General features: G+C 38.6%; 1 protein-coding gene across 6 annotated transcripts in view; it reads left to right on the forward strand.

Moving 5' to 3' along the window:
- The window catches only part of prkag2a (protein kinase, AMP-activated, gamma 2 non-catalytic subunit a), a 94,919-nt gene that overhangs the window by 58,592 nt on the left and 23,511 nt on the right, over positions 1 to 12,816 (forward strand). For 4 of the 6 annotated variants that reach the window (XR_003404147.3, XM_026937798.3, XM_026937799.3 and 1 more), the window contains 2 exons: positions 4,008 to 4,059; positions 11,679 to 11,788. Coding sequence is in view for 5 of the 6 variants with exons in the window: in XM_026937798.3 (XP_026793599.1) it covers positions 4,008 to 4,059; positions 11,679 to 11,788 (162 nt within the window). In the remaining variant the exon portion in view is untranslated. Of the gene's footprint in view, positions 1 to 3,080; positions 3,274 to 3,763; positions 3,860 to 4,007; positions 4,060 to 11,678; positions 11,789 to 12,816 lie in introns of those variants that run through there. The other 2 variants (XM_034297816.2, XM_053227866.1) reach the window with 2 other exon arrangements.

The following is a 12,816-nucleotide window of genomic DNA, read 5'->3' on the forward strand; positions in this document are numbered from 1 at the left end:
GAATCACTTCACTGATGACAGCTGTATATTGAACATGAGTTTGGATGTGATTGGCTAATTCTGAACACAGTCATATGCCCCATTATAAAAAGGTTTTATTTTTTGTAATTAAAGTAATAATATAAAAATAAATAATAAAGAATAATAGTAAATAAAATAAATAATAAAGAAAAATTAATAAAGCTTTTCCCCCTAAAACATTTAAATTTGATTTAATGCTGTATCACATTAAAGATGGAAAAAGGTCTGATATGATGTATCTTGGGGTTTTTTTTCCATTTTTTTTAACATCACCTCCCAGATGCCCCCTCATTCGATCACCAGCCTCTCTCTCTCTCAAGCGCTCTCTCTCCGAAAAAAAAAAAAAAAAAAAAAGCCCGTCATTTTACAGAGAAACCAGAAAGCATAAACTCCTCTATCCTGATGAATTTCCTGTGCTGGGAAAAATTGACTGTTAAGTTTTTACAACCCGAGAGCACACTGGCATAAAATTACAGCTTAGGATGAGATGGTATAAAAAAAAAAACAATATCATGTTTTACAGTATATGTTTACAACTATTATTATACATAATTTTACCAAAACAACCAATCAATTTTCACCTGCAAGCACAAAATAAATGAGTCAGTAAAGCTCATTAGTCAAAAGATTTATATTAATGTGTGACAAACTCATTCAAAGATAAATTACTTTATGCATTTTTATCTAAAACAGTGTCACTGTTCATTAGAGCTCAACATAAAGCTGTCTAATTTCCAGTCCAACAGGGAGGTAAGTACAATAATTACCAAAAAAAAAAAAAATGGCCAATGTATTTTACATAATACACAATATTTGAGACTTTGCATTATACATAAATATAAAATGAGTATAATGTTCCTGTGTTTATGTCACGGCTAGACTCTTTGGAGTACATACATTCAGCACGGAGGTGAATACACTGCAAATAGGAAAGAACTAAATGCAATATTTACAGAAAATCAGTTTTTGAGTTTTTGGCTTCTCAGAGTTTTGCTTAAGATTTGGCTGTCAACTGTAATATGTATAATTCCCTGTGGAATTAAGCAGAGCCCGATAGTACTTGGCTATACATAGCCTTGAAAAGGATAGACCCCACATTTGTCATGGCGCTGTGGTTAGCGGATTTGATATGACAAGTTTGTTGAATGACTAGTGTGTATGTAAAACATACTTTCTTGTCCCAGAGCTGGGAAGAGCTGAATGCATATGGGAACTGAGCTTACACTAGTTCAAAGTTACAGATCCTCACTAGCACCATACTTTGGCCAGAATTTCCACTGGCCAGGTTTAAATTCAGATATGTAGATATATAATTTTTTTTTAACTTGTGCTAAAAAGTAAGTTATTATATAAATGTAACTTTTTAAGTCTAGTTTTTAGTCTTTCAGTAAACACAGAAAATAACAGCAACTACTACAAAGTTGGCCACCGAGCACGTGACAGATAACAGAGATATAATAAACGTGAAGCTCTGGAGAAAGACCAGGCCAAAAGCTCAACATCCTCCTTCCTTTGTATATATGCCTATCTCTGCCTTCCATGCTCTCTGTCTAAGTTTAACCACCTCCCCAGCCTTTCTACCCAGAATTACAGCCGATATGGGGATATACGGGGTGTCCCAAAGTCTCCATACATAGGAGAAATTAACACTTTTTAGCCAAATGTCTTCCAAAATTTTTTTATGCTTAGTTTATATTAGATATTTTTTTCAGATAGCCTTTAAGAATGCCTTTGACAAAAGCAGAACATATTGAAATGATTCTCATGACTGGACCGGGAAGCTGTCGCAAGGTTGCGATGCTGATGTAATTACACACATAACACCAGATGTGTTAGCATGAGCTCATCATGAGTGGGAGAGACGACGCCGTGTGTGTTTACAAAGAAATGGCAAACATGTAGAGGAGGCTTTCTAAATAGTGTTAATTTCCCTTATGTATGGAGACTTTTGGGACACCCTGTAGAATAATACACTGAAGTACTTTTTAACTAGCCTACTTTTTTACTTCAAGTAGACTTCATCTGAAGTAAAAATAGGCCTGCTTACACTTGAGCACAGCTTTCCAGGACTCTTTGATGTTCTCCTTTTAGCAACTTGGGTAATAAGAGCTAGTCTCTTCATTTAGATAAGAGACACACTACAGTACATAGAGTAAACAAAATTTAATTTATGTGTATATTAAACATGTTACTGCATTCCAGTTAGAGTTTGTCCTGAGCATTTCTGTCAACATTTTGGAAGCCTGATTAAGGCCCATTATGAGCAAAATACTTTATTAATGTTGTGTTGCAGTATATAAATGCCACATTGTTGAATGTTTGATGTTAAAGACTGTGACAAATGAATGATTTATGTGATCAAAATAATTTCTGAGACTACCATAGTTCATCAACATACACACAGAGACAAACTCATAAAACATTCAAAGGAGTAGTTTTTAATTTAAGAGCTCTTTGCCGCCAGAGACACGAATTTCAATTTCACTGAAAACAGATATGCGCCTTCCTCTTTCCCCTTGCTTAAAGACTACTTTTGCCATTTGAGAGCCACTTCCACTCCTGTGCGAGCTAAATTTACCTTAAATGAAGAAACTAGCCAGATCCGTTAAATGGCTATATTGCAAATCAAGGTATCTTTGAACTTGGTTTTTCTTATTTATTCTGTGAGTATTGTACCCTGCTGAAAAATCCATCTAGGTCTGATCAGCTACCAGTTCCCAGAAGAGATGAGTTCATCAAACTGGTAGACCATCCTTGCGAGCTGGTAGAAAGGAAACAATTTCTGAATTACCTCTAATGAAAAAGAAAATAACACAACAGTAGAGCAATTAGAAAACATCCATCAATCTTCCCTACCACTTATCCTACACAGGGTCATGGGGAGCCTGGAGCCTATCCCAGGGGACTCAGGGGACACCCTGAAAACCCATTGCAGGGCACAATCACACACACTGCGGAAAATTTTAGACATGCCTGTCAGCCTACAACACATCTTTGGACAGGGGGAGGAAACCAGAGAATACCGCTGAAGCATGGGGAGAACATGCATCTCCATGCACACAGGGCGGAGGTGTGAATCGAGCCCTCGACCCTGGAGGTGCGAGGCAGATGTGCTAACCACTAAGCCACCATGCCCTCCTTAGAAAACATTTATTGAGTAATTTATTGAAGTAATGATGAAGCTGGAAGAGAACTGGAAGCTGTGTTTTGGAAGCTCATAGCTGTTCAGACTAAGCTGGAGTTTTCAGAAGGGTAGGTCCAGAAACACTTTCAAACATTACAAACTCCACCTTTATCTACTGCTTTGGTAACTTTGTAATATATTACAAAATATACTTACAAAAGATATATTTGATTGGCAACCCCAAAGATACATCAGGTATTTCATATCTATCTCTATTTCTGTGAGTTGTGTGTGGAAACTAGTGAATTAGTATGCTAACATAAATGCTAAGTTTATGGTAACTCCCAGCAGGTAAAAACTATTTACAGCCATTTCTGATTCAGTAGATTTTTAAATAGTGACACTGCAAACTATCTGTCCAAAATAAGTATAAATTCTGACCAATTCATTACCATGACTCGCCTTTTAACAGCTAAATTGGTATATAAGAAATAGAGAAAGCTGGGATAATTTGACCCACCCACGAACAAGCCAATAGTTCATTCCAACTACTGCAGCAAACTGGAATAGTCCATTTTAATCCGGCTAAAGGGGGGGGGGAGGGGGGTGTCTGTGATGATAATTCACTTGGAACACACGAGTGCACGCACGAGCAGAGCGAGTCGAGTCTAGGACAAGCTGAGAAGTGTCTGTGTAGGGGACTGAACAAAACGCGTGAGAAAATGCAGAAATAACCGAGTGTTTGCTCGTTTTCTTGTAAGCGAAGGCGGGTTCGTCTGGCGGCGGGGAGACGAGTGACAGGCGCGCCGCGTGCACTACAGCCGTTTCTTCACTCCGTCCTCCTTCTTTTTTTCCTCCACAGGTTCGCGGTTTGTCTGAAGGCATGCTGGAGAAACTCGATCTCGAAGATGAAGGTAAGCATTTGAACCCTGAGCCTGTATAATGGAGTTGTTGTCTGTCTTTAATGGGGCTCATGTGAAGGAGTATTTTTGCTCGCAGCTCCTCAGCGCGTGCCATGTTGCATAGGTCCTCATCTATTCAGCTATGTATTCTGCCAGAGCTTTAAAATGACCTCCTTCCAGCAGTGCAAAGCAGTGTAGCATGTGTATTTATAGTGCTACACACTCTTAGGAAGTATCTGCACCACGTATTATTAATCCTGTTCAAGCTGGTGATGCGGATTTCCCCCTTGTCACCTCGCTTTGGCGTCATGCATCTCAGTGCCATGTCTTTTAATGAGCAAGAGAGCTTGTGTATGAATTAAACAGTAGTCATGTGACTGATACATATACTACATCAGCTCTGTCTTTGACATAACACACTAGTGGTATTATTGCTTTTGACTCCATCACTGCCAGTTTGAGGAATCCCCCAATCCCAGGATACCCCTAATGCCCATGTAATGCCTGTAGATTTCCCATAAAGTGTAAAGCATTGTCAAATTCATGCTTAAACAAATAGGTGAGTCATGCATCTACACCTACACATACACACACACACACACACACACACACAATCCCAACTAACCCAGCAGTGCATACAGTGAAGGACTTGTCCGGCTTTCAGACGTGACCGCTCAGGGAGTGTTTGTGTAAAAGCGGGGCTGTTAAAATCTCCCCCAGGGGTTGTTTTTGAACAGACATGTTCCTTGAGACTGGTGGGTGTGTCTACCTGGTACTCGGGTTATTTAACAGGATTTACTGGTTTGTGCACTCTGTTGCCCCTTTAGTGCACTTTTTGGAGGGGTCTGGGTATGTACAGGAAGGTGTTAGGCTGGTGGAAAGGAAAGATTTGAAATTACAATCTGAATTTTTCAAGCAGTATCCTAGTGCCATGGTTTTCTGGATACTTGTGAAGCGTAGCCAAGGGGTCTGTGAGTTTTAATACAAAAACAATTTATCCGAGTTATTATGCCAATGAATAATGTAAACATTTTAATAAACATTTGTCCTATAGGTGGGAAAATTGGGGGGAAAAAACTCAATAACTAGCTAAAATATTACAGTACGCATTTTTAAATGATGCGCCTAATGTTTGAATAGTTGGTTATTTTTGTTAAATAAATGCACAGGTGATTGGATTAATTTTTTTGTAAGTTGCCTGAACATTTGCTTAAACATTGAAACAGTGGTGATTGTGAAATTCGTCACAAGGTTCTTATAGTAGTGCTTCAGTAAGAAGTTTCAATTTTTGTTGGTTTTCCAAGTCTCTTGTGATAAAAGACATGTTAATTCAATTCTCATTAGCAGAAGAAGATTTTTAGGAGCCTGTTTTAAAAAAAAAAAAAAAAAAAAAAATCAGTGAAGAGTTAATCATTAGGTTTGTTTTGATAGCTACTCTTTATACTGTAATAGTACCATGTGAAAGTTCATGAAGGTCTATCTTTAACTTTCTAACTGCCGTTTGTTTCCAGATGTGTACACTGTAAACAGTCACATTAGCTTACGTTTCCTGGGAAAGATAACATCTCTCTCTATTTACTGGTTTGATCTATTACTAAACCTGGGATTTGTGACCTCTCTACCGTTCAACAAACCACCTTTGTCCTGCTACCCAAAAACTGCTTTCTTAGACTGCATATGGATTGAAAGATTGAAACTTTTCAGCTTTTTTCCAACTGTATGTCCACTGTATGTCAGTATGGAGCCATTCATTTAATTTATGTTCTGTCTTTCGAAAGCAAACGTCACTTCACACAGACAATCACATTATCACTGTAATACAAACAACCCAAATGTTATTTAGGACCCAAATATGCAAACAGTAAAGGTGGCCCATAAGGTGAGGAAGGGAGAAGTTGAACACGTACGTATTTGAGTGTTTGTCTGGTCTACAATGCATGGCTCGATGGTTGGTTGATAGAATCTGATGATTATAAGGATTTCTCAGACTAAATGGTATTATTATTGTGTGACATGGGTTGGTGAAGGCCGTTGGGCAGGGATGTGTTGTAGTAAAAAAAAAAAAAAATCAGCACATGTGTTGCTCATACTGTAACCATAACAACCATTCAGTCAGTTCTACCTTGGTATCTAATTGTACTGGCTATCTAGCTATAACTAGGTGGACAAATCGCTAGCCTCTTGCAGTTGGGACAAGCAGAGTATGTATCCAGGCTGTTAGTTTTTCATTCAGAGTTACGCAGCAGACAAGTAGGTTCAGTAGGCTGTTTATATAATGGCCAACAACTTGGAAATCATGTCACTTGCTGCGCTACACGTGAAAAGAAGACATGACCTGGCCGCTGGTTGGAGCTACCAAACGACCATGATGATGGCAAATGATGTGGCATGTAAGAAATAGTGCTGCTTAATATGGAGGATTTGGAATTGTGTGAGATCACGCATCATTGCACTCCTTGTCTTGTTCCAAAATGTATACAGGTGTAAATGCCACTGGAACGACGCTGAGGAAGGTTATTGTATACTCGTGACAAGGGATGCATTGATACTGATACTGGTATCAGGTATTGATGTGAGACTGTGCTTATTTACTCGTACTTATAGGTGTAAAAAATGCCCCGATAGCAACAGTGAGCATAGTATCAGTGAGCATGATCATTAAAAATTCGCCAAGGTGCTGTGAATTGTGCACACACAAAGGTATATGCAAACATTAGATAGTGAAATGAGCGTGTATAGAAGCTTTCGGGTGTGAGAGCACTTCAGTTCTGCACGCACTGAGACAAGCACACTTCCTTCCCGCTTGCCTCTCTCACAAATTGAGGTATAAATGGTACAAACATTATTCATTTTAATGACCATGCTTGCTGATAATGCTCTGCATGGCTGGTACTCTCAGGTTGGCTGCCATCATGGTACTGGTGCCTCCTTACTTGTGAGTTTGGAGCAGATTGAAGTGGAAAGTATCAATAGGCACAAATCGTTGAGTCATCAAGTACTTGTTTTCCAACTGGCTAATAGATTCATAAAATACTATTCGAACTTTGTCAGTTCTTTGTCTTTTCTTTCAGGAAATTTTGGAAGCCTGTGGTTTGTTTTCCATTACAGTGTGAATCTAAGGTGTAGCACTGTGGCTTGCTTCCTACTGACCGCAAGACGTAAGGGTTTGTATGCCTGCGCTAATGAAGATGAGCAACTCCAAAGTCATGTGTGGCAGTACTCTAATCTTCGTGAGAACCGTGTTGAGTGCAAACACCGTCATGTTTAATGAGAGAGCTCCTGGGGCTTAAGCATTCTCTGGTGGATCTCAACCAGGCAAGAGACGAAAGATATAAACCAAATGCTGAAATGTCTGATTTGGGACAAAAGGCATTGCGTGAGGAGAACACACACAACCGATAGTTACGATGACTTTGGATATGCTCCCTCTAGGCTTTGAGGAATCGCTCTAGAATTGATTGGTGTGACGCGGCCATACTGTTTACCAAAATGTGTTATGACAAAAGTATGTTTTGACTATTATGCAAATGATCTTAAATTTGAGTAAGTGGGCCAAAAGGCAGATTTTTTCTTTTTTTTGTTGTATATTTTAAAAGAGATATACATATTTTTAATTTCAAAAACATGTCACCCCCAGTGGCTGTTTTAGGTGAGGATGCTTAGATGGACATACCACTGAAATGTTGTGATGCTAGCTCAGTGTTAACCATGTGAAATAGTGATAAAGCACTAGTAGGTTGTAGTCAGCTTCAGTGTTCTGCAAGTACAAACATGGCAACCGCGTATAAATAGTCGCTAATCCATGGTGTCTTAATGTAAGAAAAGTGCATAACTTCTGTAATCTGACCCTGGAGCTCTCTGAGAATGAGATATCACACAAAAATGTGCCAAAAAGAGCAGTCTCTTTCTCCCAAGTAAACCAGCAGATGAGCCAAATGACACGTGAATCTGGAATGATCTGTGGGGGTGTTCGAGCTCTCTCATATTAACAGACACTTCCTGAAAGCCCCGCCCCTTTAGCTGATCTCACGTGCGCTCGACTTGCGTGGCTCGATTTCTGCAAAGAGTGTTTTGAGTTCTTTAATATAAAATTATATCAGTGTATGTTTGACTTGGCTAACATTATTGTATATTTGACATCTGTTAGCAATATTTATTCGGGATGCCACGTGAAAAATTGTAGCCGAAAAATGGTTCTTTTGGCTCTTTGGGAAGTGTGGAAAAATATTTTGACACAAAAAGCTTAAATAGAATTAAATAGATGAGGTGTCAAATGTAACTCTTTACAAATAATGTTCATGGTTATGATATTTAGAAGGTGATAAACACTGTTTTATTTATTTTCTCTTCGACCATTGATGCATGTTCTCCTATGCAACACTGAGCAGAGACAATGTCAGCCACCTGAAGATTAGAAAACAGATTTGTAAAAGGATGATAAAATGTTTTCTTATAACTGTTCACTGCACATTAGTGCAGAATCACTTAAGAATTCATCATCCAGCTGAGTTTTTGCGATTGCCACATTTCCTGCCTGCACAGCAGGTAATATTATTCCACCGCCCTATTCTTCTCTTAAACCAGAAATTGGGTTTGTTTTCCTGTCTTTTTTATTTTTTTTTGGGCTACCAGTTCTGGGCGATTACATTGTTTATCTCAATATTTTAAAATGGAAAATCTCAATCAAGGAACACACAGTATCGCATAAGCCTAGCATCACTAGTGGGGAAAACTGTTACAGGCCCGAGTCCATATCACTGCCTGCACAGTTTGCAGCACAAAGCAGCCAGTCTTAAGGGTTTATCTGGGGATTGGTGGAGATGAGGATTAGCTGATGAGCTGCAACCTGTGAAAAGCATGGCCATTGAAATGGAAAAGCTTTTCAGTTTTTAGCCTGTATTAGTCAGCACAATACACTTTGACTTCTCAGTGAATTTCATTGTGCAAATGTGCAGAGGCACGCACACTTACGAAACATTTTCAAACTTTTATATTCTGACCTCCGCCTACAAAACACTGTCACAGATGTGTGATGGGTGGATGTGTGGTTAATGGGAGGCTCAAAGTGGCGATGGACAGACTTTTTTTTTTTTTTTCCCCTCAAATGCTTTTAAAGCTGTGTACCGAACAACAAAGATGACCATTCTGCAGTTTAGCTTTGAATAACTCGATGGCTGTTTGCCAAAGGGTCATGCCTCTGCAGTAAATCCATCGGGCAATTGTTTGGTCTTGTTTGAAGAGTCTCATGAGGCAACAGTTTGTTTAAAAAAAGATTCAAAATGCAGCAGTGTTATTTATTATAAATGCAGCTGTTTTTCAGGGTCAGGATTTATTGAGTGGTTGATTTTTTTTTTCTCCCCCCAGCAGTTAATAAGGTGAAGTCACGGTACAGACTTTGTTTAGTCAGGACATGTTTTGCGTACCCAACGTGTTTACCCAAGAGCAGCAGCTAGAAACTGCCTCTGTTAATTGGCTTTGCTTCCATGAGCTAATATTGAACAAGTTCAAGTTTGTGGGCAAGGTGCTGTCCTAAATATTATGAGGGAATATTGTCACTTTAACAAAGCAAAAGGAAGCAACATAAATTTGTTAAATTGCAGTATTAGTGGAGTAAATGTCGAAAATTTTAATATCCACTGTATCTGAATGGATTTATTATTATTTTTTTTTAAACGCTGTGGTTAATATTGCAGGTTTTTAGGATGTAAAAAAAGGAACCAAGATAAATCATTTTCCACATTTAATGTGATATAGCAACCAACAAAATTCAAGTGAAAAACAAATAGAAACCTTTTAGGGGGAGAAAAAAAAGAAGGAAAAACCTGGTAGCACACCTCTTAACTCTAACTACTTTGTTAAAGCACCTTTTGCTTGTAATACAGCACTCTTGTCTTTTTGCGTAAGAGTCTACCAACTTCACATCTTGATTTGACATTTTTACTAAACTCTCCCTTCTAAAAATGCTCCAGATCTATCAGATTGCATGGGGATCTCTTGTGCACAGCCCTCTTCATTCCACAGGTTTTCGATAGGATTTAGATGTGGGTTCTGACTGGGCCATTCCAAAACGTTAATCGTCTTCTGAAGCCATTCCTTTGTTGACTTGCATTTGCGCTTTGTGTCGTAATTGTGTCATTTTCAGCTGTCTAACAGAGAGATATTGCGCTATAATAGATTGGTATTTGGAGCTTTCCATTGTTCCTTCTGTCCTGACTAGAGCCCCAGTCCCATTTAAAGAGAAGCAGCCCCGTAGTGTGATGCTGCCACCACCATGCTTCGCCGTGCATATGGTCTTCTTTGCGTGATAAGCTGTCTTGTTTTTGTGCCAGACATATCTTTCAGAGTTATTCCCATAAAGTTCTAACGCATTTTGCCACATGGTTTGGGTGATTATACTATATGTACGTGTGACAAAATTTAGGTGGGCTTAGATGGTTGGTTTTTCGTGAGAATGGGCAGAAAACAAGAAATTGTCCACATGCAGGGAGTGACCAGATATTCCTGCATTACTTTTAATTTTCACGCAGTTCTCTTGGCAGTGTTTTTGCGTCGTTTTTGCACTGTCGAAAATGGCTAGCATTTTACTGTTCTTTCGTCACACGAAAAAGACGTTATTTGAGTGTGACTAGCGTCTACATTTTTCTTGATGAAGTATTAAAATGTGAGGTAACTAGGTATGCTAGCCTTAGTGCCATATGACACTTTATGTTGCACTGTACTGTTTTGCTCAGCTTATTCACCAATTCACATCCTGTAAACATTGTCTAGCAGCCATTTAAGCTAATTAATATGCCTAGAAAATATAAAGTTTGCCCACCGTTCTCATTTGATCAGTGAGGTTAAGCAGAACTGTCGGTCATTCCGGGCCATGCCAGCAGAAGTTGCTGACGGACAGGAACTGGCAGCATGGTAAAAGATAAAGATCATTTCATGGCAAAGAAATCAAGCGGCGCCTCGAAGGAGCCGGGGCTTTTTTTTATCTGGACTGAGCAGGAGAATGCCTCAATGGCCCCTATAAATGCCCCTTCCAGCAAAAGACTCGTCCTAGGAAACCAGTCCAGTCTTGTGTGACTGCTACTGTAGAAACTGCCAAGGCGACTGAAATCAGAGAGCGTGGATGGAGTAAGATGGCAGATACAGATGGACTGAAATGCAGCTTTTCTTCTCAGACTGCCTGGCTGTGCTGCTTATTTTTAATTTTTTTAAGACTTCTTTATTAAATAAAGTGTTCTGCTGAATGGTTAATTCAAAGTACTTTAATGTTATTAAATGAAAGTATATAGTACAGCTTAGGCTGATTTTAAATTTTGATTTTAAATTTTGATTTTTTTTTCCCCCTTTTCACTTTGGTAATCATTAGTTTTGAATGAACTTTTGCATTGATCGTTTGAGTACACTTTAACCAAGTTTGTTCAGTGTGTTTACTATTCACTTCTGAAAAAATATTTCCTCTCGGGTACATAATAGCCTTTGAGAGAATTGAACCTGTGTCACAGGCGAAGCTTTTTGCTTAGAGTGCTCTGAACGTTTACTCCTGCTTGATTCATGCACTGTTTATGGACTTGAATGTGTAACCCCTTTGCCTCTTTACATACAGGACTCAATGTGTCTTTTGTCTGTTTTCACTGCAGTTGTCGAAGAGTCTGAAAGTGATATTTACATGCGCTTTATGAAGTCCCACAAGTGCTATGACATTGTCCCCACTAGTTCCAAGCTAGTGGTGTTTGACACAACACTACAAGTAAGTGCTCTTTTACTGCACATACAATAGCTGCTTCAGACATGTTAGTAATGACCTGCAAGGCTCGCCTTCAAACTCTGTCAATCAGAAACCTTTTGTTTATTTTTTCATCAAACAAATGAGTACAACTGGAACATAATGTCAGAAACTGTTACAAAGTTCACAGAGCCAAAACATCTTTGTTGGTGACGGAAGAATAAATAAGAAAGGGGAGAGTGTGTGCTGCTTGGGCATTTTGTCGACTTGGATTAAACGTTATTTCGGATAAAATATGTCTGTTTTAAAGAACTATTTGATTTGCATTTATACCACAGCACTGTTAAATTCTCAGCTCTGAGACAAAGTTTATATTAATACACTCATTCTAATGTTATTGTTTCTGTAATAACAGCTAATTCTCAGGGTCTTGTATGGCAGACAAGCTACATGATCTAAGTCTAATAATAAAACCAGATTAAACTGTTATTTAACAAAGAAAGATGAATATTTGTTGATGTGGTGAAGGTTTCTGTAAGTAGATGCTTGTTTACCATTTATGGAAGTGTCTTGGGTGTCTTTTTTTTTTTTTTTTTTTTTTACAGTCAGTGAGTTTTCCGCCACGGGACAGTCTAAAGACAGAGGATGTTGCACTTTCTGCTTTCTTCTTTAACAAACTACATTTTTTTGTCCTATTAACTTCAAAAGAAAGTTAGAAAACAACTATTTATAGCTGCTATAATGTAAGTGCTAACAGGAACTAACTTGTTTTGTGGACGTTCCACAAGACTGAATGTGTTTTACTGCTTGCTTAGTGAAAAACAGACAGGTGAAATCTGGCAATATGGAAAGACCACATGTAGAGATAATATTATATAATATATCTATTGAGGGCAGTAAGAATATAATAAGAAGAGGACAGTACATGCCTCATGGAACTGCAGGAATGATGACATGCCATTACATAGCAATATATTTTGCCATATTTGTTTTGCAAATGATTTCTGGTGTGCTTCGGCGCTGACTCAGTGTCAAAGACCACTTTAAATAGC

Source organism: Pangasianodon hypophthalmus, chromosome 22 (assembly GCF_027358585.1).
Source record: "Pangasianodon hypophthalmus isolate fPanHyp1 chromosome 22, fPanHyp1.pri, whole genome shotgun sequence".
Lineage (NCBI taxonomy): Eukaryota > Metazoa > Chordata > Actinopteri > Siluriformes > Pangasiidae > Pangasianodon > Pangasianodon hypophthalmus.